Source organism: Acartia tonsa, chromosome 6, assembly GCF_053477335.1.
Source record: "Acartia tonsa isolate MP-2025a chromosome 6, ASM5347733v1, whole genome shotgun sequence".
In the NCBI taxonomy this organism is placed as follows: domain Eukaryota; kingdom Metazoa; phylum Arthropoda; class Copepoda; order Calanoida; family Acartiidae; genus Acartia; species Acartia tonsa.
The window spans coordinates 23,818,745-23,843,378 of record NC_137265.1 but is presented as its reverse complement, the minus strand read 5'-3'; the positions used below and the strand labels follow the sequence as shown (position 1 = coordinate 23,843,378).

The 24,634-nt window shown below is 34.9% G+C and overlaps 3 protein-coding genes across 6 annotated transcripts in view; all 3 read right to left on the bottom strand.

The window, feature by feature from the left end:
- Positions 1-3,833, bottom strand: part of LOC145322186 (DNA repair protein RAD51 homolog 3-like) — a 9,788-nt gene extending 5,955 nt beyond the window's left edge. The window contains exons 1-3 of the mRNA XM_080164028.1: positions 3,711-3,833; positions 2,917-3,124; positions 2,552-2,663 (exon numbers count right to left, since the gene is read on the bottom strand). Of these exons, the coding sequence (XP_080020154.1) occupies positions 2,552-2,663; positions 2,917-3,124; positions 3,711-3,768 (378 nt within the window). The 5' untranslated portion in view covers positions 3,769-3,833. The remainder of the gene's footprint in view (positions 1-2,551; positions 2,664-2,916; positions 3,125-3,710) is intronic.
- Pgm1 (phosphoglucose mutase 1) lies at positions 3,831-23,049 on the bottom strand. 2 transcript variants are annotated; one of them, XR_013880550.1, is made up of 18 exons: positions 22,947-23,049; positions 22,766-22,823; positions 21,887-21,969; positions 21,356-21,488; positions 20,791-20,913; positions 11,228-11,394; positions 10,742-10,808; positions 10,235-10,386; positions 9,879-9,977; positions 9,432-9,528; positions 8,723-8,810; positions 8,266-8,320; positions 7,544-7,657; positions 6,799-6,893; positions 6,103-6,222; positions 5,388-5,442; positions 4,637-4,779; positions 3,831-4,420 (listed from the first exon to the last, which is right to left on the bottom strand). XR_013880550.1 is itself a non-coding variant. In XM_080164023.1 (17 exons), exons 1-17 carry the CDS (start codon positions 23,037-23,039, stop codon positions 4,690-4,692), a joined length of 1,689 nt encoding a protein of 562 aa, XP_080020149.1. In that variant the 5' UTR covers positions 23,040-23,049; the 3' UTR covers positions 3,831-4,689. The 2 variants fall into 2 exon arrangements, 1 of the variants encoding a protein (XP_080020149.1); XM_080164023.1 differs by having other exon boundaries at positions 3,831-4,779.
- LOC145322184 (RISC-loading complex subunit tarbp2-like) overlaps positions 23,039-24,634 on the bottom strand; it is a 12,696-nt gene continuing 11,100 nt past the window's right edge. The window contains exons 13-14 of one of the 3 annotated variants that reach the window (XR_013880551.1): positions 23,793-24,269; positions 23,039-23,353 (exon numbers count right to left, since the gene is read on the bottom strand). Coding sequence is in view for 2 of the 3 variants with exons in the window: in XM_080164025.1 (XP_080020151.1) it covers positions 24,136-24,269 (134 nt within the window). In the remaining variant the exon portion in view is untranslated. Of the gene's footprint in view, positions 23,562-23,792; positions 24,270-24,634 lie in introns of those variants that run through there. The other 2 variants (XM_080164025.1, XM_080164024.1) reach the window with 2 other exon arrangements.

Genomic DNA, 24,634 nt, shown 5'->3' with positions numbered 1-24,634 from the left:
CCCAACCCTTTTCTAAACATACATCAAAAGGATATATGTACTGTTGTGTCAAAGCTTTTAAACAACAGTTTGAACTCATCAAAACATTTGATGAATTTGCACCAAACTATGCTTAACATTTCAAAGTTTATTTCATATAAAACCATGGTGAAACCTAACTTTTTAGTCGATAAACCAAATAATAAACATGAACCTAGTATATTCACTACAACAATGCCAAGGATCAATGCTGGAAGGTGCCCAAAATCACTTGCTCTTTTTCGTGGATAGTCGACTTTAAGGAGTTAGAGGTTAGTTTATTAAACAACATAAGCAACTTCATAGATCCTATTTATATGTTTAAAGAAAAAATGACAATCGACCTCCAGGTTTTGATGCTGCAGGCCTCCAGGTGAACTCTGGAAAGGTAAAAATCAAAAGGGAGGGGGCGGAAGTGACAATTTTTGAAACCAAAACTAAAAGTCAAAGGAACTTAACTAAATAAAGAGTTACAGCTCTGAGATTTGACATGGCAGTTGCTTTATAAAGGTGCAATATGGAACTGTGAAGAAACGGCGGTGGAACCGCCGAAAATCGTAGTTTCCCGCCGAAATTTGTGTTTGCCTTTTCACGTCAAATTAGATAATTTTCAATCATCTGAGATAATATTTTTTTTTCATAAAAATCTCCCTTATATTTTCACTTGACACTTGAAATATTCAAAACATGTCAATATTAAAATCGCTTGTGCCAAGTGCAAATATATTGACTGGCCTCATACTTCTAGTAAACCCACACTTTTCTTCTCCTGCATTAGCAGCCTTCCACTTTCATGTCGTTCCTTATATTTGCATTTGGCGAAAAAAGGCGAAAAAAATCGGCGGGAGCGGCGGTTCCGCCGCCGTTTCTTCACAGTTCCATATTATACCTATTTAAAGCAACTGCCATGTCAAATCTCAGAGCTGTAACTCTTTATTTAGTTGAGTTCCTTTGACTTAGTTTTGGTTTCAAAAAGTGTCACTTCCGCCTCCCCCCTTTCTTATTTAAAGAGTTAGAGGTTAGTTTATAAAACACCATAAGCATCTTTTTAGATGTTATTTACATATCTGAAGAAAAAATACAATTGACCTCCAGGTCCAGGTGCTGCAGGCTTTCATGTAGACTCTGTCCAGAGAAAACCTGGATGCCTGAACTTGAACTCTTCAAATAAGACATTTGAGTCTTTTACCTGTCCTGAATAAAACTGAACTTGGATCCCGATATGTTCATATCATCCAAATAAATGCATATTCTGTTATATAAATAGACCTCTAACTCTTCATATAAGAAATTTGATTGTTTACCTGTTAAGAGTGGACCTAAAGGCCTGCAGGACCTGAACTTGGAGGCCGATTTATATATCTTCTTCAGATATGTTAGTAAGATTAAAAAAATACATATTCGGTTTCATAAGTTGACCTCTAACTCTTAAAATAAGAAATTTGATATTTTTACCTGTCCAGAGTGGACCTGTAGGCCTGCAGGGCTTGACCCTGGGGACTAATTTTCAATTTCTTTTTCAGATATGTTAATAACATCCAAAAAGATATTCTGTTTTATAGGTTGACCTCTAACTCTTCAAAAAAAAAATTTGCATTTTTCACCTGACCAGAGTGGACCTGGTGGCCTGCAGGACCAGAACTTAAAGGTCAATTTAAATTTTTTTCTTCAGAGATGTTAATAACATCATGTTTAATAAGTTGAACTCTAAATTTTATATTTTTTTTACCTGTCCAGAAACCACCTTTTAGCCTGCAGCACCTGAACCTGGAAACTTATCCAAAAAATTATTAAATATAAGTGAACTACTACCCACAAGTAAACTTTTTTCCCAAATAACCTTTAGTCTCACATTAAACCTAGCCTAATAATCAAGGAGTAAGCGAAAGTGGCAAAACTTCCCCCTCACCCTTAAGTTAATTCTATGAAAAATAACTAATATTTAAATCATAATCACAAACAAAAATACATTTTAAAGGATTTTCTTCGTCTCGTTCTTACTTTAGAGCTTCATAAATTTTTGTCGTATCACAGTATCTTTTAGCCCCCCGCAGGGGCTAGAAATAGGAAAAAACCTACTTTGAAAATAAGACAAAATGCTCCTTAAGAGGCATTGTCACAAAACTGACAATATTCGTTTTTTTTTATATAAATGTAATATTATATAGTATATATAGTAAATTTTGGTCAAGTAAAGGTAATAATATATAGTATATATAGTAAATTTTGGTCATATAGTATGATATAGTATCCAAAGTCATCCTATATAGTATAAATAGTATATATAGTATGCAGTGGTCGCCCTGAATATAAGTTCATATGTCATAAGAATATGATATTCAAGTCTTGATACTTTTAAAACTACTTGGTAGAAAATTTAAATTTCTTTTCAAATATATGTAATTTTTTTTACAGCTGTGGAAAAAATTAATCCTTCAAGATCTAAATAAAAGTAAACAAATTAAATAAAATCTCAAACTCATAACGTAAATGAGGGAAATGTATTTTAAATTAAGATTTTAAAACATCAAACCTGATTATTGAATTGGAAAGCAGGCAAAAGTTGAACGGTAGCTAGAAGTTCTTCCACATTTCTTATTCTCTTTATTACGATTCTATCCATACAGGTTGGATCAAGCCTATTACTGAAATATATAGGTTTTACTTTTTTTTGGAAATACCTAATTTATCTTTTCAAAAATAAATTAAAAACCACAATCAAGTAGATATTATAGTGCTTGGTATATTAGATTTATTACTTATTAGCCTTTAATTTTTATCAAAAACATAAATTAATTTGCTAACAGAAAAGCTTAATGCGAAATAGTTTCAAATTAAATATCCCGATCTGTATTCGAGTTTTAAATTCTTAATTTTAATACTTTTCACTTACATTACCTCTCAATAACTTGTAATATTCTTCTGGGGCATATCTTTCCTTCTGTATCTAGAATGACCGCCAATGAGTTGCCGCCATTATCAGCTGCTATATTGACCGCTACCTGAATTACAGTCTGTGTTTTGCCGGAACCCGCTTCGCCGGTCAGTTCAGTAATTTGACCCCGCGAAAAACCACCACCGAGTAATTCATTCAGTTCTCGACTACCTATATTCAAAAAAGGATTTTTAAACTAATAATTTTTCTTTAAAATCTAGTTGGTACAATCGTAGCACTTAACAAACGAACTTTAAAAGAATATTTTTTCCCGTATTCATTCGAAACCGATCAATATCCAGTGGAAAAGAACCGGTTCTCATCCACACGAAAAAAAAACTATGTCTAGCAACGTATAATATCTAATTTTCAACAAATACAAAATGAGATGCCAAAGGTACATTTTATATCCGTGGAAAGCTGTTTATAATACGATGCGAGATGTAACTATTATCACACTTTTTAAAAATAAGTATTTCAAACCCCACTCTGCAAATGTGGAACATTTTGTCTGTTTGACTATACAAGGAATACCGTTTTCTATCGAAAGTTTCACCAAGTTACTGAGCAATAATACATTCTAAATTAAGAGTAAACTACCGTATGAAGGTCATATAAAAACAGTATGATAAATCTTATTATAATAGATCCCAATTTTTTTTTTTTCCAAATATAGCTTATCTAGTGAATCTCTTATAACATAATTATGAGTTATATGAAGCAATCTCCTTTAAAGAAAATTCAAAAATACCGAGACCTGTATCCACCATACAGTTATTTACACATCCATTCAGCAGCTCCAATAACGAGGTCATTTTTAAATCCTATATCCATCCATAAACATTATCCATTATCGTCTAACATTTTCATAATCAAATCTGAAATATGTCTTGATGGTGATAAATATGTCTTTTATGATAAAAATATATTCTTGTATAAAATAGATCAGATCACTAATAAGAGACTACAAGAGTTCGATAGTACATAAAAAGCTCATTCTGATTTTATGTTAGATTTAGATTAATGGGTACTTGGCGTTTAAAATTGGTGGTCGGCAGCAGAAGGATTTTTTTTTTAAAATACGGACTTTCTTCCGACTTGGTAAATTATATACTGCGCAAGTTATATTTTCATTATCATATCCTAAATTCTGGTCTAAAAATGGATAAAAAATATTATTTTTACGATAGCACCATGAGGATTGGTTAGGTTTCTAAGCTCAGGATTCATTTAATAACATTCAAAAAGAAGGATATATAAACATTTAAAGACAGTAACAAGGATAATATTTCATCACAGAGCGTAGCAAGATTCACAATTATTTTTAAACAATAACAAACTATGAAATTAGATAGCAATTCCAAATATTAAGTGTAAAAGAGTTAAAACAGAAGTTGATTGGCAAGCAAAAGCTGTGTTATAAGTAACAATAGATTCAGAAATGTATATATTACGACAAGGTCGTCTAGGAGGGTTGGTAAATGATCCTTTATTCATACTTCAGAAGCTATAACTCACTTAGTTAACAAATTACAGAACAGGTTATTAGTTTGTCAAGCTAATTTTTATTAAAGATAGGAACAAAAATACGTCTATAGTATTATGAAGTTACCAGACATTTATGACATGCGCTCTACCTCAAAACATAATGAGTTAAGACAAGGACCATTTAACCACCCCCCTTAGACGTCCTTAATTCAGAAGTTTCAATCTCATAATTATTTAGATTTCTTTGTTTATGTAATGACAGTAGGAGCGTCTCTTCCGGTCAACTTGGTGAGCTGAGATATTTCCAGGCCAACCTGGACACATGGAGCAAGCATTTCCTGAAAATGGATGAATATTATTAATAATTTTTTCCTTTCGCTTCGAAACGATTAATATCCGGTAAATTATAACCGGTTGTCAGCCATACCGAAAAATTCTGTCTAGTTTATATCCAGTTTTCTACGAATATAAAATTGTACAATCATTTTATATATGCGGAAAGCTGTTTAAATACGATGCGAGAAATAACTATTCTAAACCTGAATTGAAACAATTTGATTTTTCTTTGTTAATTCTTTTAATCTTCTTCTCTATCTGTCAAGAAGGGATGGGAAAATAGACTGATAACAAAAGTTATTCTTATTCGTCGATTCTAAAACTTTGGGTACTTAATTAAATTGTGATAGGTTGGTTCCAAACTAATATTGTTCAATCAATTTCACTGATATTTTCAATCATTTTGTTTATTGACATTGGGTATGCACTGTACGTACATCAATATAACGTCCCGTCCATATCCATTTTATAGTTATCATCAAACCATGAGTTACTTTAAAGAAAGGAAAAGACATTTCCTTTAATCCTTTGAAGCTACCAAAAATCTGCAATATAAAATGTGAAATATCAATATATCTTTGATTGTCCTATCGCTGAAAATTAGACTAACCTGAGCAGATCCAAATATTTTGCTTCCATCATTTTCATAACTGTCAACATACAACCTAAAATAATATTATTAAAATTATTTATCGCATCGTATTATAGACAGCTTTCCGAGGACAGTAAAAGGAAAGTTTTAGATTAATTACAGTTTTGTTAGTCTCTGGGGGACAACGGCGCCTGGGCTAACAAAACTAGTATTAGCTTTATGATTTTCATATTAATGTTCGTGGAGAATTTTCTGTAATACAATACTATGCATGATTTTTCAGAATGGCTGAGAACTGCTTCCAATCGGCTTCGAATCCATACTGAAAATGAACTAATAAACTTTAAGCAATATACAAAATTTCTAATTTGGAAGAATATTGAAAATTGCTGATTTTTGACAAAGACACTTGCGGATTTATTTTTGAAGTCTGGAGCATAAAGATGTCTAGTTAATATATTTTTTTAAAACGTGTTTTATTTAGTTAAATAACAAGACTAATTAATATAAAATCATCAGGGAGAGTGGGAATATTAACACTGCAAACAATACTAGGTCCAAAGTTTTTCATAAACACGTTCTATAATTCGTAAGATAATTTTTGGAAAACTTCTAACTCACTGAAAGCGTCAGAACTTTTAAGTCATTAATTCTAAGCTACGTAAATTTATGTTTAGTGTCTTATCTTTTAAGATCTTTTTCATATTACCTGACTAGATAAGTAAATGTATACCTGACTGTAGCGCCACTGCTGCCAGTACCAGAAAGCCTGAAGACCAGCCTGGAGCCATCGCTGAACATAATCCTGATGCCTTGCTTGGTGGCTACACTGCCGTCAATGGGGTCGGTGTAACTGAAATAAAAAAAATGACAACATCCCTAAGAAGCAAAGCACAAAAATATCATTGATATCTTAAATAGCAGCCGAGAAAATCACATTTCTCCCCTAGCGTTACGGACTGACGGACAGGCGTAGAGAAATACTTTGCTACTAAAAAATTATGAAAGATTTATCGTAAATTTGAAAGGCAGTCTGCGGCAAAAGGACTAACCATTTCATTGGAACCGCCAGATTAAGATCTATAACAATTTGGAACAGCCAATAAACAACAATGCAAGATATTCATATTTTACGCGCGTTTTCTCTAGCCGTTTGCATGCAGTACATCATTTTGTCTTGCAATTAAGATTTCTGGTAAGGGCGGTTTTAATACTGTGCGGCCATCAGTTTATTTGTGAAAATTTTTTTCTTTGTTGATAACAAATAACATAAATGCATTAGTTGGGATTTCGCATCTCAAGTGATACCCAACTTTTGTCCTCCTTATGAAGAGCAACCCTAAAAAGGAGAAAAGGGGTTACCTAGCGCAACTGAAGAGCTGATATGATAATCATTTTTGAGCAATATTAAGCGAGAAAAATCCTTTACCTGAAATTATCACAAGCAGAGACTTTGTAGGTTTTACCAAGAGCAGAATATTCTTTGCCAACGCTGGAGGCATCATCAACATAGTCTTGCAGGTTCTAAACGAGAACAATCGATATATTATTAGTTGGATGTTGCACCAGATTTTCATGTACTCTGATAAAATGATATCCCCCATCCACTCCCTTTATCCCATCCCCACCCCTCCTGCTGGATGAACGAACTGTCCAATAAATGAGTTTTATATTAGTTAGCCAAAAAGACTACAAATTGTTAATATATCCACGCATATCCTAAATCCTTTTATTAACGTTTTTAAGTTGAGCGCTATAAAACAACTGACAATGTTATAGATTGAATAAAGAACAGCAAACTGTTAACCAGAAAATCAAAGAAAGTGCACTAACGACTTAGTAGGGGTAAGATTTCTTAAGTGCTATGTTATTCATCAGATAACAGCATTTCCAGTATGGCTTCGAAACCGATTAATATCCGCTGTTTTCTGAGCCATCCTAAAAAATCATGTTTCGTATCGAATTTTACACAATTCTTTACAAATATAAATAAAATCATAAAATCACTACTAATATTGGATGGAAAGATCCTTCGACACTAAAGGCCAACACAACTGGATTTAATCTTTTCATGGTAATATCTGCGGATAATCTAAAATACTATTCCAAATGTACCAAGAATATACCTTGCATTTCTTTCCGTGATCATTTTTAATTTTCAAACTTAATCTTACCTTCATCATAAGTTCACAAGGCTCGCTTTCACATCCTTCATAGTCATATCTCGTAAAGAAGTTTCTACCAAATTCTTTCCAATGTTCTTTCAGTAAGGATTCAACTGTACATTTCTAATAAATACATAAATATATGTTTCTCGCAGAGTTGAATAAAAAAATAAAATTCGGTATTATCCTCTTAGAATTTTTTTTTCAATATTGAAAATTTGAGTAACCCCCCCCCCCCCCCCCCCCCCTCCGACAGCGAACTATGAACTCTGGCCGCAGCGCTCGGCCCCTTGCCTGCCTAGCCGCAGCGCTCGGCAAAATTCTTATTTTTGTTTACAGCAAATTAGCAGATAATATCTTTTTACAATGAAGTGACCTAATGATTTACGAGCAGCTAAGCCACCAGCATCTAGCAGTTCTGTATTAGAATGGAATGAAAAGTCAGAAAAAAGTCTAAACCATACCAAGACTTAAATCTAAAATTAAAAAAAAACAAAAACCATCCCGGGGCCATTGTGAATCCTTCATTAAATTGATCGGTTCAGTAGTTGATAAAATCTTAAGCAACAGACATAAAAAAAACCGTACTACTTTTGGGATAAGTAGTTTTCATTGTACTATTTAAAAACTCCCTGCTATTATAGGCAGCCATAAATGTTAATCCAATAAAAAACCTTTTTTTTGTTATTTCGTTTAGAGCTGATTATATTTCTAATCAAATTTGAGCTGACCTTAGAAGCCAAAATTTGTAGCCAAGCAAGAGCAGCCCAAACACCATCCTTCTCTCTGAAAAATATAATATCTCATCAAATCGGTTTCTTCTCAGGTTCTCATTTAAAAACTTTATATTTTTGTTTTTGTTTTTCTACTCTACATATTTGTATTTTGATTTTTGACTTTCACTTTTCACCAACTTGGTAAAACAATTTTATAGGTAAAAATCAGGGAGGGAATGGACAGTGGGCTGATTATTACACTAGTCCCTAAAGTTTTATAATACCGTTTTCTTCTTAATTAGCTTAATAACTTTGGGAACTTTAGTAAATTTTGATTTTGTTTATTGAATAAGTTGAGTGTTCAAACATTTCAACAACTAATTTTAATCTACCGAAGGTATAATTTTGTGTATAATCACATAAATTTATCGGCCATTGTCTTATCCCTCTATATCCGTGAATAAAAACCTACCTGACGTGATCGCTACCAGTACCAAAGCTCTCCTCTCCACACAAAGATATTCTACCAGCATCAAGAAGGTTTCCAAAGTATTTCCATCCTGATATAAGGTACAAGGTAGAAAATTTTCAAACTTTACTAGTATAAGGCAACAAAGCATTTATCACAACACAAATTTTCTAAAGGCAACAGGTATAAATATTACAACACTAAAAAGATAATCCATCTTAGGATTAAGGTTTAGCCAACAAGCGAAATAAATCTTTAATATTTGGGGGGCAAATAAAAGGTCAGGGGTGTATATTCTGCATGGGATCCCCAGCTAAGGGGGGGGGGGGGGGGAATAAAAAATAAGTGGTTGGAGGGAAAAAAATGTAAAAATTAAGAAAACTGAAAACATTTTTTCCATTTCGCCCCCCTCCTTGGTTAAAAAAACTAAAAAAATGTGTGGTAGGAGGGATAAAATAAATAAAATATAGAGTTCTTTATATATTTTTCTATTTCCCCCCCTACTTTTTAAGAAAAATCTAGGGGGGAAAAAAAATAAAAAATTTTGTAGCAGGGGAAAAAAATAAATCTTGTGCAGAATATACATCCCTGTAAAAGGTACAATGTGTTGTCTCCAAAGTCTTGATAAATTAGCTAAAATTACCAACTTTTTTTCTAATTAATTCAGTTGTTGGTTAGTTACAGCCGAATTCTTTTAGGAAAGGAAAACTACCTGTTGGTGTGTCAAAGCATTCCAGACCCTTTTTAGCCGCAACTCTGTCAACCGCTGCACTTGTGGGCATAGATCTTGCCACACCCTTCACACCAGTCTAAAATTTCAAGTTTTTAAAGCAAAATGCAAGACGATTAAAAAAATTACCTAAAGGAATTTAAATTGAATTATAATGAAGTTAAACAATTTTTTTTATACAAAATATGTGTATATTGTGAGAGATTATCGGATACCCTGGTAAAAAAATTTCTCCCAGCTGGCTAATATAACGATATCCACATCCCCTCCCCTGACCATGGAGTAACGTATTGCCCTATATCGGAGGTCAATATTAGCAACCTAAATTAACGACAAAAATTCCCCCTGTTACATTATACATGTATTCTATACCATTACCCAATGTAGAAGGTTTGATACTTTGACTAGAACTTTTTTTCGAATAATTACCTTTTTAAAGTAAGGAATATGATCCAGATTGTTGGCAAGCACAGCTAAGCTATCACAAGGTGTTACGAAGAAAGCTTTTTCTCCAAGGATCATGTTCCTATTTACAACATTTTTTCAACAGCTGAGTAAAAACATGTTTGCATTCATTGAGAAAAATTTAAAGATGTAAACTAAAAATATTTTTTTAATTGAAGAAATTACAATTGCTTTTGATATTAAATAAAAAAGGCCGTTTATTTTTTTATTGAGAAGAAACATAAATTAGTTTATCTGCCATCAATATACCTAGTTCTCTCTTTCATCTGTAGAAGAGATTTAAAAAATAATATTTCAGCTGTTTAAAAAAATTCTTCCCTGTCGCCGTCGCCGTCAAAAGCAGCACCAAAGCCATAATCACTGGAGCGCATAGCCTCGACTAGGTCGGCTGCGTAGGTCAGGTTGGGGTCAGGGTGGCCGCCTCCAAAGTCGGGCAGCACGTTGGTCTTCACACATGAGTCTGCAGGACAACCTGAGAGATTACGTAATGTTCATTCAATGATCTTAGATAATAGATATGATATATTTGGACGTTACATGTTATTTTCATGTTGTCTAATAAGTGAAACTCACAGCGGGCTAAAATAACGATACTCCACATGCACTTTCTTTCCCCCATCAACTACCCTCCTACTGCACTGGATTAACGAAATAACCAATAAATGATTTCTATGTTAGCAACTAAGTTAACGACAATTTTAACCCTTTCATAATATCGATGTATATTCCATATCCTTTATCTTAGATTGAATAACGAATACGAAAGTATGAAACATTAGATGAAGAATTATGGTTTTAATTTTGATGAATATTCTTTGTTACCCTACCTAATTCATCAATAAAAATTTTCTCCACATAAGGTCCTGTTGCTCCATGCAAGGAATTTATCAAAACCTAAAAAATATAAAATAATCGGAATAAAAAGGAATGGAAAAGTCTGATGCAGTAATAGTTTAGTTTCTTGTTCATTAACTGTAATATTTATAAATACGTCAAAAAACAAAGACAATTACGTCAAATAGTAGCGAATTTGTTTGAAATAAGAAGAATATATGAAAATAAAATTTCAAACTTCTTGAGAAAATAATCAGACAGAGGGGACAATGGGACACAATTTCACAAAGATTTATAATTACGTTTTCTTATTCGTTGGCTTAACTACTTTGAGGACTTTAATTGAATCTTGTTTCATTGGTTCATTTAGTTAAGTGTCCAAACGTTTCAACTACTAATTGTTCTCTACAGAAGGGGTAATTTTATGTATCATCATTGAGGATTTGTCTTATCCCTTTAGATCCCTGGAATGTATTTACCTTAAAAGGCCCGCCAGCCCCGACCAAAGATTTGATCTGTTTGAAATCGAATATTTGTTTCATGAGTTCCACATAATCCTTGACAGGATCTATAATCTGGACAGTAAACTGTCTGCCCTCTACTGTGCACGAATATTCTCCAATGGTATCCAGGTCATAGTCAATTTCTAAACAAAATAATGAATTTAAATCACTACTCTTACCCAAATGAAAAAGATGCGTTTTTGGCCTTTGGTAAGCTTCAAGCACAGCCGAATGTTTTGCATAATATCATATTTTAAGCTGACCCGCAATTATCGTGGAACTGGAAGCTACTCAATTATTTATTCCATGCTAATAAAAAAAATAATGAATGAGTGTCTTTAACTGAGTGATAAAATTTAACTGTATATAATTTTGCAGTTTTACAAAAATTAAAGATGTATGCACCTAATCTGTAACTTATTTGCTAGTAATTGCTTAACCGCGGCATTAGCGTAATTGATAGCATGCCTGCTTGATGTCATAGTAGTGACGTTAAAAATGTTACCTGTGATAATTTGAATAAATACATATTTTTGTTATTGTTTAGACTATGCTGTGATGTGACCATAAAAGATCAAATACCTACCTATGGAAGGAGTCCTATATGTTGAAGAGGCCGACGTACATGTGATACAAGAAGGAGGACTCTTCAATATAGTTTTATGATAGCTTAAAAGATCAAATATAAATTCCTGTGTTTTATTTATGTAAAGAATCAATATATGATGTTGCTATTATCTTTATCATTTATTACTTTTGTTTATTATTCTTTCCCCGTTACAGAGTGAATATTTCTGGGGTTTTAATTATGCTCAACTGAAGATTTCATGTGTATTTTAGAGAGTGTAAAATGGCATTGATCCTGTCTACCTGATCTGTTGATTACACTGTTGTTTGGGTGAGTTTTAGCTATTTCATTGAATATTTCAATGGTAGCAGCAAGAAGCAAGAGACGATCTACGGCACAGTGTAATTAAAAGTTCAGCTTAGGCATATCAATCACTCTAAAAAATTAAAAGATTTGACCAAGTCCAAAAGCAGAGGGGTATTGGCCAAGATCAAAGTTCAGAGGTGTGGCTAAGGTTATGGTAAACTAAAAAAAAAAAATAAAAAACCCCAGAAATAAAAATGGATGGTAATAATTTTGAAAAATCCGGCGCGGTTGGCGGAACCGGGGAAAACGACGGCGAAAAACGTACTGATAATGTTCTTGAGGGAGGATTACAGTCAAAAAGTAGCGATACAATGGATATAGATAAAACCGGCCGTGTTGACGGCGGCTTGACAGATGATAGTGAAAACAATAATAATAATGGAAGAGTAGAGGGCGGAGGCATCGGTGGGGGTGCAAGGCCTAAAATTTATAATACAGCTCCTTATACGGATAACCCAAATACTTATGAATTTGATGAATTTCGCATGCAAAGATTTCTTGAATTTGAAAGATTTTGCAGACAAAGACCAAATGAGCAGGATCGTTATGATAGACAAAGACCAACTAACTTTAATGACCAAAGACCAAATGAGCAGGATAATTATAACAGACAAAGACCAACTAACTTTAATGACCAAAGACCAAATGAACAGGATAATTATAACAGACAAAAATCAACTAATTATAATGATCAAAGACCAATTAATCATTATGAACCTATTGGACAAAGACCAAATAACTATCAAGACTTTCAAGGACAACAACAACGTTCCTATGATGACTATACAAGACAGAGACAGGACGTAGGTAACGAAAGACAGAGTTACAGACAACCTACAGAAAACGACAATTTTAGACAAAGACCATATGATTATTACGACAGTCCGAGAAACAGATACTATGACAACTATGACAAGAAAGGTAGAAACACTGTCCCTGTGCCACTTCTAAATGAGTTTAGTGATTTTAACACTTGGGTATCTTGTGTTAGGGCATGGTCCAACGCAACGGAACTTGCCAAAGATCAACAGGGTTACCTTCTTGCGTCTGAACTGCCGAGAGAATCAGAAAAATATGGTAAAACTCTAAAAGATGATTTTTTTAAAAGTTGTCCTGCAACGGAACTAATAAACAATGAATCCGGTATTGAACGTGTAATAAATTTCCTAAAAACGCGCGTATTTATAGATGAAGAAAAAGAACTATTCGAAACAAAGCGTCAAATGACCAATATTAAGCGCCGTAAAAACCAAGATATCAATCAGTTTCTCATCGAATTTGAGAACATTAATGAAAAGGCCAAACAGTTAGATATCAACATAAAAAATGACAAACTTTTAGCATTAACCTTATTTGAATGTGCAAACTTAGATAATACAGAAGATACGTGGCGTATGCAATTTTTTGGCGCAAGATGGCAAACGGTACGAAACCGTTAAACGAAAATTACGTGAAGTCTGTTCGAAATTAAATGACAAAAATGACAGAATTAATGAGGAAATAAACCTTACTCAAAATTCTAACGGAGAAGACGACATTTCGAGTCGTATCGAAGAAGTCTACATATCCAGAGGTTGGAAACCACCAACCCATTATCAACGATACCAAAACTCCTCATATAAGAATTCACGAGACCAAAATAGGAAAACATGGAACAAAAACAGTGGAAATAACACAAAAACCGGTAATTTCTCTCAATTAAGAACGAAAAAGAGAAATCCTTTGGGCCCAGATGGAAAACCAATGAGATGCAAACTCTGTGACTCAACCACACACTTTATGGCAGATTGTCCTGATTCCGTTGAAAACACGAAAAGGAACGACCATAAAGGGAATAGACAAGGAAAATATGAGAAAGTGTATCTAACCAGAGTAAATGAACAAGGTGTAGAGGAAGAAAAAGAGCTATTAATGGAAAGAACAGATGAAGAAAGTGGGGAAGAAAGTGTTAACTGTACTGTGCTTTGCTCTGACAACAAAGAAGAACTGAACAATTTTACAGCTGAGGCCATAAACATGGCTGCCCTGGACACCTGCTGCACTGCAAGTGTGACAGGAGAGAAATGGATGAGAGTATATCTACAAACATTACCAGAAGATTTGAAACAGAATGTACAAGGACCTATTGAATCAAAGAGAACCTTTATCTTCGGAAATCAAGGACGACTAAAGTCAAAGGCCAAATATACTATTCCAGTAAAGATTGGAGGGGAATACAATGAAATCACTATTGATGTCATTAGCTCCGATATTCCTTTACTTCTCTCCAAAGCTGAAATGAAAAGGTTAGGAATAACTTTGGACATGAGAAATGATAAGGGGTCTATTAATGGCAAACCTCTTGACCTGCACACAACATCAGCTGGTCACTACATAGTTGACCTTCTGCAAAAGAATGAAGCACTAGATGAAGTCAATATCACTGAATTAGAAACAGATGATGAAAAAGAACAAATTAAGAGATTGGATAAGATCCATAAACAATTTGGTCATAGACCGAAGAAAGTGCTTGTTCAAATTATCAAAGATGCAGGGAAATGGAATGAAAAGTTTGACCCTATGATAGATAAGATCATGGAAAAATGTGAAGGATGTCTATTGCGCAGGAGAGTACCAGATAAACCAGCAGTTGCAGCACCACTATCCAGTGACTTTGGACAGGTGTTGACCATTGATCTGAAAGTATGGAACTTTCACAAGGGCATCTACATTCTGTACATGATTGATCATTTCACGAGATTTCAAGTAGCGACAGTTGTCAGAAACAAAGAACCGGAGACAATCATAAAGGCCATCACCACAAAATGGCTACCTATCTTTGGTAAAGTTGACAAGATTCTTAGTGACAATGGAACAGAGTTCTCAAACGAAAGCATGCGTGAGGTGGCAAGCGCGTTAAACATCCAGCTTCTGACTACAGGGGCACACAGCCCCTGGCAGAACGGATTAAATGAGAGAAATCATCATATTACAGACAACATAGTTAGGTCAAATATGAAAGAATATCCTAATATGTCACTGGAGGTCGCTCTAGCATGGGCTATAACAGCTATAAACTCCTTGTCAAATGTGAGAGGATTCTCCCCTTATCAGCTTGTGTTTGGGAGGCAAATCAAGCTTCCAAACATTCTGGATGATCCCCCGCCAGCCTGGGAAGAGCCAGAAAAGAGCAAATCACTCTTAGAAACACTTGAAGCCCTGCATGCTGCAAGGAAAAGCTTCATAGAATCAGAAAGAAGTGAGAGAATAAGAAAAGCACTAAAGGCAAAGATAAGGATTGCAGACACAGTCTATGAAAATGGAGACATTGTGTACTTTCACAAGGAGGGAGAAGACAAATGGAGAGGACCAGCCAAGGTGGTCTTCCAAGACAGCAAGGTGATATTCATCAGATTAGGAGCCTCATACTACAGAGTTAGTGCTAATAGACTGCTCAAAGCAGGAACTGAGTTGGCCAAACAGATCAAAGCCAAGGAGGTCATAGAATCACCTATCTCAGAGAATGAGGGAAATGACAGAACTGAGAGCACTAACAAAGATGATACTAAAAAAGACAACAATGAGGAGAAAAGCAGACAAACTCAACTTGATGAAACCTTAAATGAGCATGAACAATGGATACAACAACGAATGGATGAGCTACAGATTGACAGGCTGAATAAAACTGACAAAGAACAAACAGGAGACAACTCTCCAAATGAACAGCTAGAAGAACCAATGACAACTGACAATGATACGAATAAAGATCATGTTGTTGAATCACAACAAGACTTACATGAACAGCCAGAAGAACCAACAACTGCTGACAGCGATACAAACAAAGGTAATGTTGTTGAATCACAACAAAATTTAGACAACAGCAAGAACAGGACCATTGAGAATGCAGCAAAAACTCGAAAAGACAGCATAAGCAAAGGCAAGAAAAGAAAGAAAGTCAATCAAAGACCAGCACCAGCTTTCAATGAAGATGGTACGATTCAGAATGCGAACCAAGTGCTCAAAAGGAAAGACAGAATTGAAATTTTTGAAAATGGAAAGTGGGAAAAAGGGTCCATACTGAGTCATGGTGGAAAAGTTGGAGGTAGAAATGCTGGTTGGTTCAACATAGAATTAGACAATGGAGATGTATTCCATGATGAAGTATCCAAACGCCAGATAAGATATGAAGAAAAAGAGGTGCAAGAAGAAGATGAAGTATTTTTCATCATCAAGTTAGACTCTGGAAAGAAGATGGAGGTAAACAAAATAAATGACAGAAAAATAAGACTTGAGGATGAGGAAGAAGCAGTTTTCTTGACTTTACCTGAAGAAATTCTGGCGGTAATGATTCCCAAAGAACAAAGGAACACACCAGAGGTGATGCAGGCAAAATTTGATGAACTCAACAAGTTGAAAGCTTTTGACACCTTTGAAGAAGTAGATGATGTAGGTCAAGAAAGGATAACTACAGTATGGGTTCTGACTGAAAAAGGTGATCAAAAAAGAGCAAGACTAACAGCTAGAGGCTTTCAGGAAACTGGAGAATTCCCAACTGACAGCCCTACTGTGCAAAAAGGATCAGTTAGGCTGATATTGGCTCTGGCAGCAACCAACAGTTGGACTCTGAAGACGGTTGATATTTCAAGTGCCTTTTTACAGGGTGACAAAATGGACAGAGAAGTGTTTGTTATACCTCCAAAGGAGGCAAATGCTTTAGACAAGCTGTGGAGGCTAAACAGATGCCTATACGGACTGAAAGATGCCAGCCGTAAATGGTATTTCAAAGTACTAAACAAGCTCAAAGACAAAGGTTTTCAAAAGTCTTGTATGGATAAAGGCCTGTTCTTTTTGATAAAAGATGGTGTACTGATTGGAATTGTAGGTATTCATGTTGATGACTTTCTCCAAGCTGGAACACCTGAATTCGAGAGGATTATGGAGGAAGTAATCAAAGAGTTCAAAGTGGGCAAGATGGAGTCTGGAGAATTCATGTATACAGGCTATTACATGAAGCAAGCAGCAGATGGTATAACCTTTCACCAAAACAAGTACGTGAAAGATGCAAAGATTCCACAACTTGATGTAAAAAGCATGAAAGACAAGCAGAGAGATATGACACAGGATGAGTTGACTCAGCTGAGGCAGATAACAGGTATGATCAACTGGGCAGCTAGAGCAACAAGGCCAGACATTGCTTTTGATGCTCTAGAACTTTCCACAAAGTTCAAAGGAGGGAAAGTAGAGGATCTGGCAAGAGCTCAAAGTGTAGCTTTAAAAATGAAGAAAGCTGAAGTGACAGTAAAAGTGTCAAATCTACTGAGTTGGGAAGATTGTCAAATCTGGGTATTCACAGATGCAGCTTTCAGAAATTTGAATCAGAAAGTTGATAGCTGTGGTGGTTATATTGTGTTTTTAGTCAATATCAACACTGGACATAGTGCTGTTATTGAATGGAAGACAAACAAGCTCAAGCGCAAAGTCCACAGCACATTAGGGGCAGAAACCCAGATTCTCTACAATGGCATAGATGCTGCGTTAGGCTTCAAAACACAGATCAAAGAAATGACAAAAGGAGTAGTGGATCTGAAAGTGAGGGCTATCACTGACAACATGTCAGCAAAAATTGCTGTATACTCTGAATCAGACGTTTCAGAAAGAATGCTCAGAGCTGACATAGCAATCATCAAAGACATGATTGATGATGGAAGAATCCTAGAAGTTTGCTGGGTTGCTGGAAAGGAGATGTTAGCCGACATACTAACTAAACGTGGTGTCATCAAGGTTCCCTTGCTAGAAGCTCTGGAAACTGGGAAACTGAGTAAAAATACTCTGAAAGCGGTCCTAAATAGAGATTAAAGACCAAACACAATCCTTGTAAATATGTACATAACATATTCATTAAAAATTAACAAAAGAACAAACATTATTTTCTTTGATTTATTTAATGCACATTCCCTTGAAGGTTGATAACGGTAAAGAAAAGTCATGATGAGTTGGCAGATTCGTAAAGTAAGCAATAATCGGAACACAGAAATCAGAACGCGGCATTTTGAGCGCAATTCACAGCGATCCCGCGAACCCGGAAAGAAAAATCAAGTGAAACATAATTTTTGTAGCGGACGTGGCTTAATTACTGCAATTTTTTATTAAAAAAAACGAAGTTAAAACACAAAAAGTCATATGAAAAATAGGATCCCCACAGTTAAAAAAGGTCAAAGTTCATCTTACATTATCTAATTATATCAAAGTATTGGAATACATCCCTTCGTAGCCTTGTGAGAAGTTATAAACAAGTTTTTTGATGTACAATTTCTTTCTTTCAGATAAACAATTTTTCTATTCTGAACCGTAATGGCAAGTAATGCGCAAGACATTGTCTTTGCATACCATTCAATGCCACAGCGCATTTTTGATGAAGAAAAGACCAGAATCAAATGGTTTTCTCTATGGAACTATGATTTAAAGACCACCACAAAGACCATCAAACAGGCAGTAGCTGACCAATCCCAGGCCAAAAATATTGTGGTCTCAGCATACCAGAAGTATGCCGGCACGCTAGACAACGAGGTAATTTTGGATAACATTCTTGAAATTCTTGAAGTCTGGAGGAAGCAAACAAAGAACAAAATTCTGTTCGGAACGTGTCTTTTCGAACCTGAGTTCTCGCATGTGTGGGACAAAGTGGCCAAACTAAATGATGGGATAAGATTGTACAACTTGTGCATGGGAATGTCCCCTTTGAACCTGCACAAAATGGCCATGACGACAATTTCGGAAACAGATTTCTCGTTGAGGACAAAGCCAGGTTGCTATGCTGACTTCCAAGCAGGGTTGGGGGTGGGTAAATACCCATCCTTGGAAATGCTGATTAGACTCAAAGGACATTTAATCACTGTATTTGATCATGCTTTCACAGGTAAAAAGGATCCAGATGGGGCGATGGTTAAGTCCGTTAGAATCAAGATCCCCCCTCCTTTGGCTGCAACACCAGGCTATATGATCAACCCGTTTTTCAAGCAGTGTCTCCAGGATAGGAATCTTGTCAGTAGGAATGACGAAGAGGTATTGGCTGAAAGATTAACTTTCAGTGAGTGGAAACCCACTGGGTGGAGGCACTGGGACATGTACAAGTACGGGCATATGGAGACTAAGGAGGATAGGGAGGCTGCCCTGCAGTATCACTTGGAGGAGATCCTTCAATCCTCCCCAAGACCAACATGGGGACAGGAGGATGAGGTGATGGAAAACTTGGTCATCGAGGTTGATAATGATGTTTGTGATAAACAGACAGCAAACGAGGATGAAGAGAGAGTTGTGCGGGCTGCTGATGAATCAAGTGACAGCGATTCCAGTGGGAGTGATTCCAGTGATTCTTCAGATGAGGATTCTGAAGATAATACAGATGAGGATGATTCTTCAAAAGGAGAAAAAGAAAAAGAACAAAGAAATTCTAATGAGAATCAACAATTATTGGCAGAGTATAAAAGGGCAGCTGAAGTAAACGAAGAATTGGCGAATCAATATAAGCAAGAATTGAACATCAGGAAAGTTCAGGTGCAAGAGCAAAAGGCAGCTGCCAGAGAATGGCGTAAACAGGCAGGAGAGTCTGAACGTGCTAGAAAGGAAGTTTTTGCGTCTAATAAAACTATGGAACGGCAAATATCAGTGCTGGAGGAACAAGTAAATAGAATGAGGAAGGAGTACAAATTTCTGCGTGGTTTATATGAGGATGGAAGCAGCAGAAAGGTCACTGGCCGTCGTTATGCTAGGGAGGAAGATTGGGTCATGGAGGATTCCAAATAAGTCTTCATAAGTCATTAAAGTGTCTACACGGTCAGATAAGTTATTTAAGATAAAGCTCAAATGTATTTTTGTGAATATTTGGATTAGTGACAAAAAGAACAAAAGAAAGATTAAACTATAATTAATGTGATAATTTGAATAAATACATATTTTTGTTATTGTTTAGACTATGCTGTGATGTGACCATAAAAGATCAAATACCTACCTATGGAAGGAGTCCTATATGTTGAAGAGGCCGACGTACATGTGATACAAGAAGGAGGACTCTTCAATATAGTTTTATGATAGCTTAAAAGATCAAATATAAATTCCTGTGTTTTATTTATGTAAAGAATCAATATATGATGTTGCTATTATCTTTATCATTTATTACTTTTGTTTATTATTCTTTCCCCGTTACAGAGTGAATATTTCTGGGGTTTTAATTATGCTCAACTGAAGATTTCATGTGTATTTTAGAGAGTGTAAAATGGCATTGATCCTGTCTACCTGATCTGTTGATTACACTGTTGTTTGGGTGAGTTTTAGCTATTTCATTGAATATTTCATTACCTACTGCTGTCTGGTCATAAAGTGTGAGAGTAGGGGGAATTCCCTGGCCTTTAAGCAGGCATAAGAGCCACAGTTAGGACTTTCATACAAAGGTCGTGCAATCAAAGGGTTTGCTGTCTGTTACTTAATCTAATATTATCCGTAAATGTTAAAGTAAAGCAATCCATAACAAACGAATGATGCTCTGTCTTCTCTAAATGATCACTTTAAATCAAAGGAGAAACAAGCCCCAACGAGGTAATTGGTCGTAACTTCTAAAAAATTCACCAACCTGGAACAATCTTATAGCTTGTAATTGTCTTTGTATGTTGGAACATGAGGTTAGTCTGGGAATCCTGGGCAGGGCCTCCATTGTTCATGTTGAATTTGATACCAAAGTCAGCATCTGGTCCACCTTTACATTATTAAAAGATTAAATAAAATTTTAAATTTTGATATACAATATTTCCATGTATGTATAATGTTCGAAGTTCATCTATTCTGACAGTAACAGGATGTCTATGAGTGTTTGTTTGTACTGAAGGATCTCGCTAACAGCTAATCAATATGGTTCTCTTTTACAGCGAAGGTTTATAACTATTTTTGTGGAGAAGACGGCCTCCATCCAAAGAATAATCGCTACTAAGAAAAAAATAACCCCCTCCCCCATTTTTTTTCTTTTCTTTTAAGACAAAAATTTAATAAAGGGCGGGGTTGAATACCACCCCCCTCCCTTCCTCTAGAGGCATGCTTGGGAGTGTAGCCGCTAGAATAAAATAAATCAAAAGTTGAGGACAAAATAATTTAAAATCAGATATATCCATGTTTCATCTTGCTTTTAAATCCATAATTAATACCTGGATTATGGCTGGCAGTCAGGATGAAGCCACCGTCCGCCTTGTACTTCCTGATGACATGGGAAACCGCTGGAGTTGACATGAACCCGCCCTGGCCAACAATCAGCCGGGATACACGGTTACCAGCGGCCATCTTTAAAAACAAACGTAATTTGAAATGAAAATTTTCTATAGGTACTCGAAAACGATGAGTAATATTCCGCCATTTCTCTACTCAGAATCCAATATGTTTTTTAAACATCCACAAATAGCCAAGCACAAAAAACCATGGAGGTACAAACGAACACAATAAAATATAGAGTAGATGCTATTGCTCAGTGGCAAAAAAACAGAGTAAGAGGAAAAAATAGAGAAGGATAAAAAAAATAGAAAATCAGGAAACCTTTACTACCTACTTTTTGCTACCAAAAAATACCAACTAAATGCTTTCTAAGAAAAGAAAACGATAAATATTTATTTTAAATTTTATATCAAAAGGCTAAGTATTTACCTATTTTTTATTGTAAATATTTTGTTAATAATTTCACCCACCTTAACAATAATGTCCGCCGCCTCTCTCATGAAAAATCTCCCATCACCACCAACTACAAGAGTACTTCCCTCAACTGAAGGACCTAAAATAAAGAATCAAGTATGGCTTCGAAACTTATAATATCCGCTGGATTAGAACCGGTTCTCAGACATACTGAAAAATCTCCCATCTCCACCAACTACATGAGTACTTCCCTCAACTGAAGGACCTGTAATAATCGAAACTGATTAATATACGCTGCATTAGAACCGATTCTCAGCCATATCAAAAAATATGTATAGCATCGTATTACAGAAAATTTTACACAAAAACTGAAATAAAAATCATAAAATTAATACTATTTTTGTTGGCCCAGGTATTTGGCCCCTCGTGGCTAACAAAACTGGTTTTAATATTATAAATTTTTATTCTAATATCCGCGAAAATACAATACAATACAACAATGACAGTTTAAACTATAATCATGCATTTAGAATTTCTCAGTGTTTCGAATTTCTCAGTAGCAATAAATTCACGCAACTTTGCCCAGGTTGTGTATGAGGGGAGATTATTAAGCGATTTCGATGCGGCGCTGCTCAATAGTCACGTAAATAATAGCAGCATTTCCATTATCCTAAGCTCTTCTGAGGAGAGCGTTATTCATTAAGATGATTTAATTTGAGCGTGGAGCTTGAGCTGGCCCTAGTGGCTTTCTATAAAAAAGTATCTAAACCTACTAGATGGCTAATTAGGTCCAAAACAATAAGAAACTCTGGCTAATTAATCAATCAATTAATTAAGATTGTGTTGTAGAGAAATCTTAGAGTTAGAATACGTATTTTTTTTGTAGATCCATAGCTATATAAAAGAAGCCTAAACTTATAGAATGTCTAACTTACCAATAGATGCAAGAATTGACTGGACAAAATTCTGAGTGTAATTTTTCTGCTGGAAAACCTAAATTACACATTATTATCAACATTCTCTTATATTTTAAGAAAATTATGGAGTTAAAATATTTTAATATCCGCGGAAAGCTGTCTCTAAATAAATAACTAATATAGTTTGTTATTTGCTTACCTTAACAGTTTTCCTGAGGCCGCTGGTGCCTGGTTTCTGTCCATCAAAGGGTTGAGTCGGCAGCAGAACAACGGAACGGTTATGGGCCGGCATTTTTGTCTGAAAAAAAGTTTTATGGTTAGGTTATCATTACAAAAATAGAAAAGCATCATAAGTTTCAAAATTTGAAAGTATGAAAAAAAATCTCTTATTGTCGCACAATTTTCATATTTTATTTTAAAAAAGTTCAATCATTTGTCACAACATTGTCAAAAGTGACTAGATAATTTTGGCTTGATATAAATGCATTTTAACTAAATAGTCAAGTTTTGTAGGTAAAAATAAAATTTCATTTTACATAAAGGGATACATCAGTTTTTTAAAAAAACTTATAACATGTAGAATCAGCTTAATTTTTAATACTTTTGCTTAGGTATTCATTGAATTTAAAATAATTTAACAGCTGTTTGTTATAAAAAAAAAAAAATAAAATGACTTCGGAAACTTGGTAGCATGCCGTATTTTAGAATGTTTAACAACAAGTGTAATGAAATAATTAAACATATGATACGTATGATTTTACATTATTTAATTACAAAATTACTATTTGATTCAAGAAAGGGGGATTCATGAGACCTTTGAAAAATCAACAAATCTTTTTTAACCAATGCCCATTTATTACAATCAACTACCAAATGTAGAATTTGCTAATAGATAATTAAGGATAAGAATTATTTATTTCCTTCCCTGCCTCCCTGGCAGGGTGGGCATACAAAAAACCCACCCAAAAAAACCCTGGGTTTTTCCCCACCCTGCTCCCTGGCAAGGTTAGAATTATTTTAATTGCATACATTTGGATTGTGTTACCTTGCATAGTATAATATTTCATTCAAACAAAAATATTTTTGATATTTTTAAGAATGTCATTCGTCAACAGAATTTTTGTGTCTATTTTTAAATTTGCATTTAAATGTTAAGTTATAAGGTTTAATACTTAGAAGTCTTGGGAAGGTTTGTACCTAACTATTTTGGGGGAGGGTTCCACAACTCACAGAGAAATCACATCTAGAAAAAATGATCCAACCAAATTTTTTTATTTTAAACACTAATATTGAAAATTGGGGAGGGTCGACCTACCCCTGTCCGGACTCTCTAGAGGCCTCTAGGGGCGAATCCGCTAGTACTATATATGATACCTCAGTAAAATTACTCATAATTTATTTGAGTTCCCATTTTCTTGATTACCCCAAGTTGATTGATTGTCATCTATTGCTTGTACACCCCAGGTCCCTGCGTCGCCTTCATACATTGCTTCTCCGTCCTCCCAACCCGCCACTTCACCGCCTGTAAAATAAGCAAGGATGACAACAACCTAAAGAAGCAAAGCACAAAAAAATATGGATGGAAATACGGCCAAAGTGATTTAGAGAGCAGATACCAGTTGTTGTTATAAATTAAAAATAAAATATAAAAATCACGCAACCTCAAACATTTTAATTTCCTAGCATGACTGACAGACCAAGTAAATTATAATAAATTAATTTTCATTGGTATAAGAAATCTTCACAAAAAATCAGACGTCTATCTTGAATAGCATCCAAGAAAATGACATCCTTCCCATAAAGTTGCGGACCGACGGACAAAGTGAATTAAGGTTATCTTCTAAATATCGTCAATAATTACAAAAATTGTGTCTTTAACTGTGGTCC

What these genes read in the sequence shown, in the direction of transcription:
- Pgm1 (XM_080164023.1), bottom strand. Translation starts at nt 23,039, where the DNA reads ATGCCGGCCCATAACCGTTCCGTTGTTCTGCTGCCGACTCAACCCTTT. An exon ending in ATATTCCTTACTTTAAAAAG is followed by an intron (nt 9,529 to 9,878) that starts GTAATTATTCGA and finishes TTGAAATTTTAG; the next exon opens with ACTGGTGTGAAGGGTGTGGC. An exon ending in TACAAATTTTGGCTTCTAAG is followed by an intron (nt 7,658 to 8,265) that starts GTCAGCTCAAAT and finishes TGTATTTATTAG; the next exon opens with AAATGTACAGTTGAATCCTT.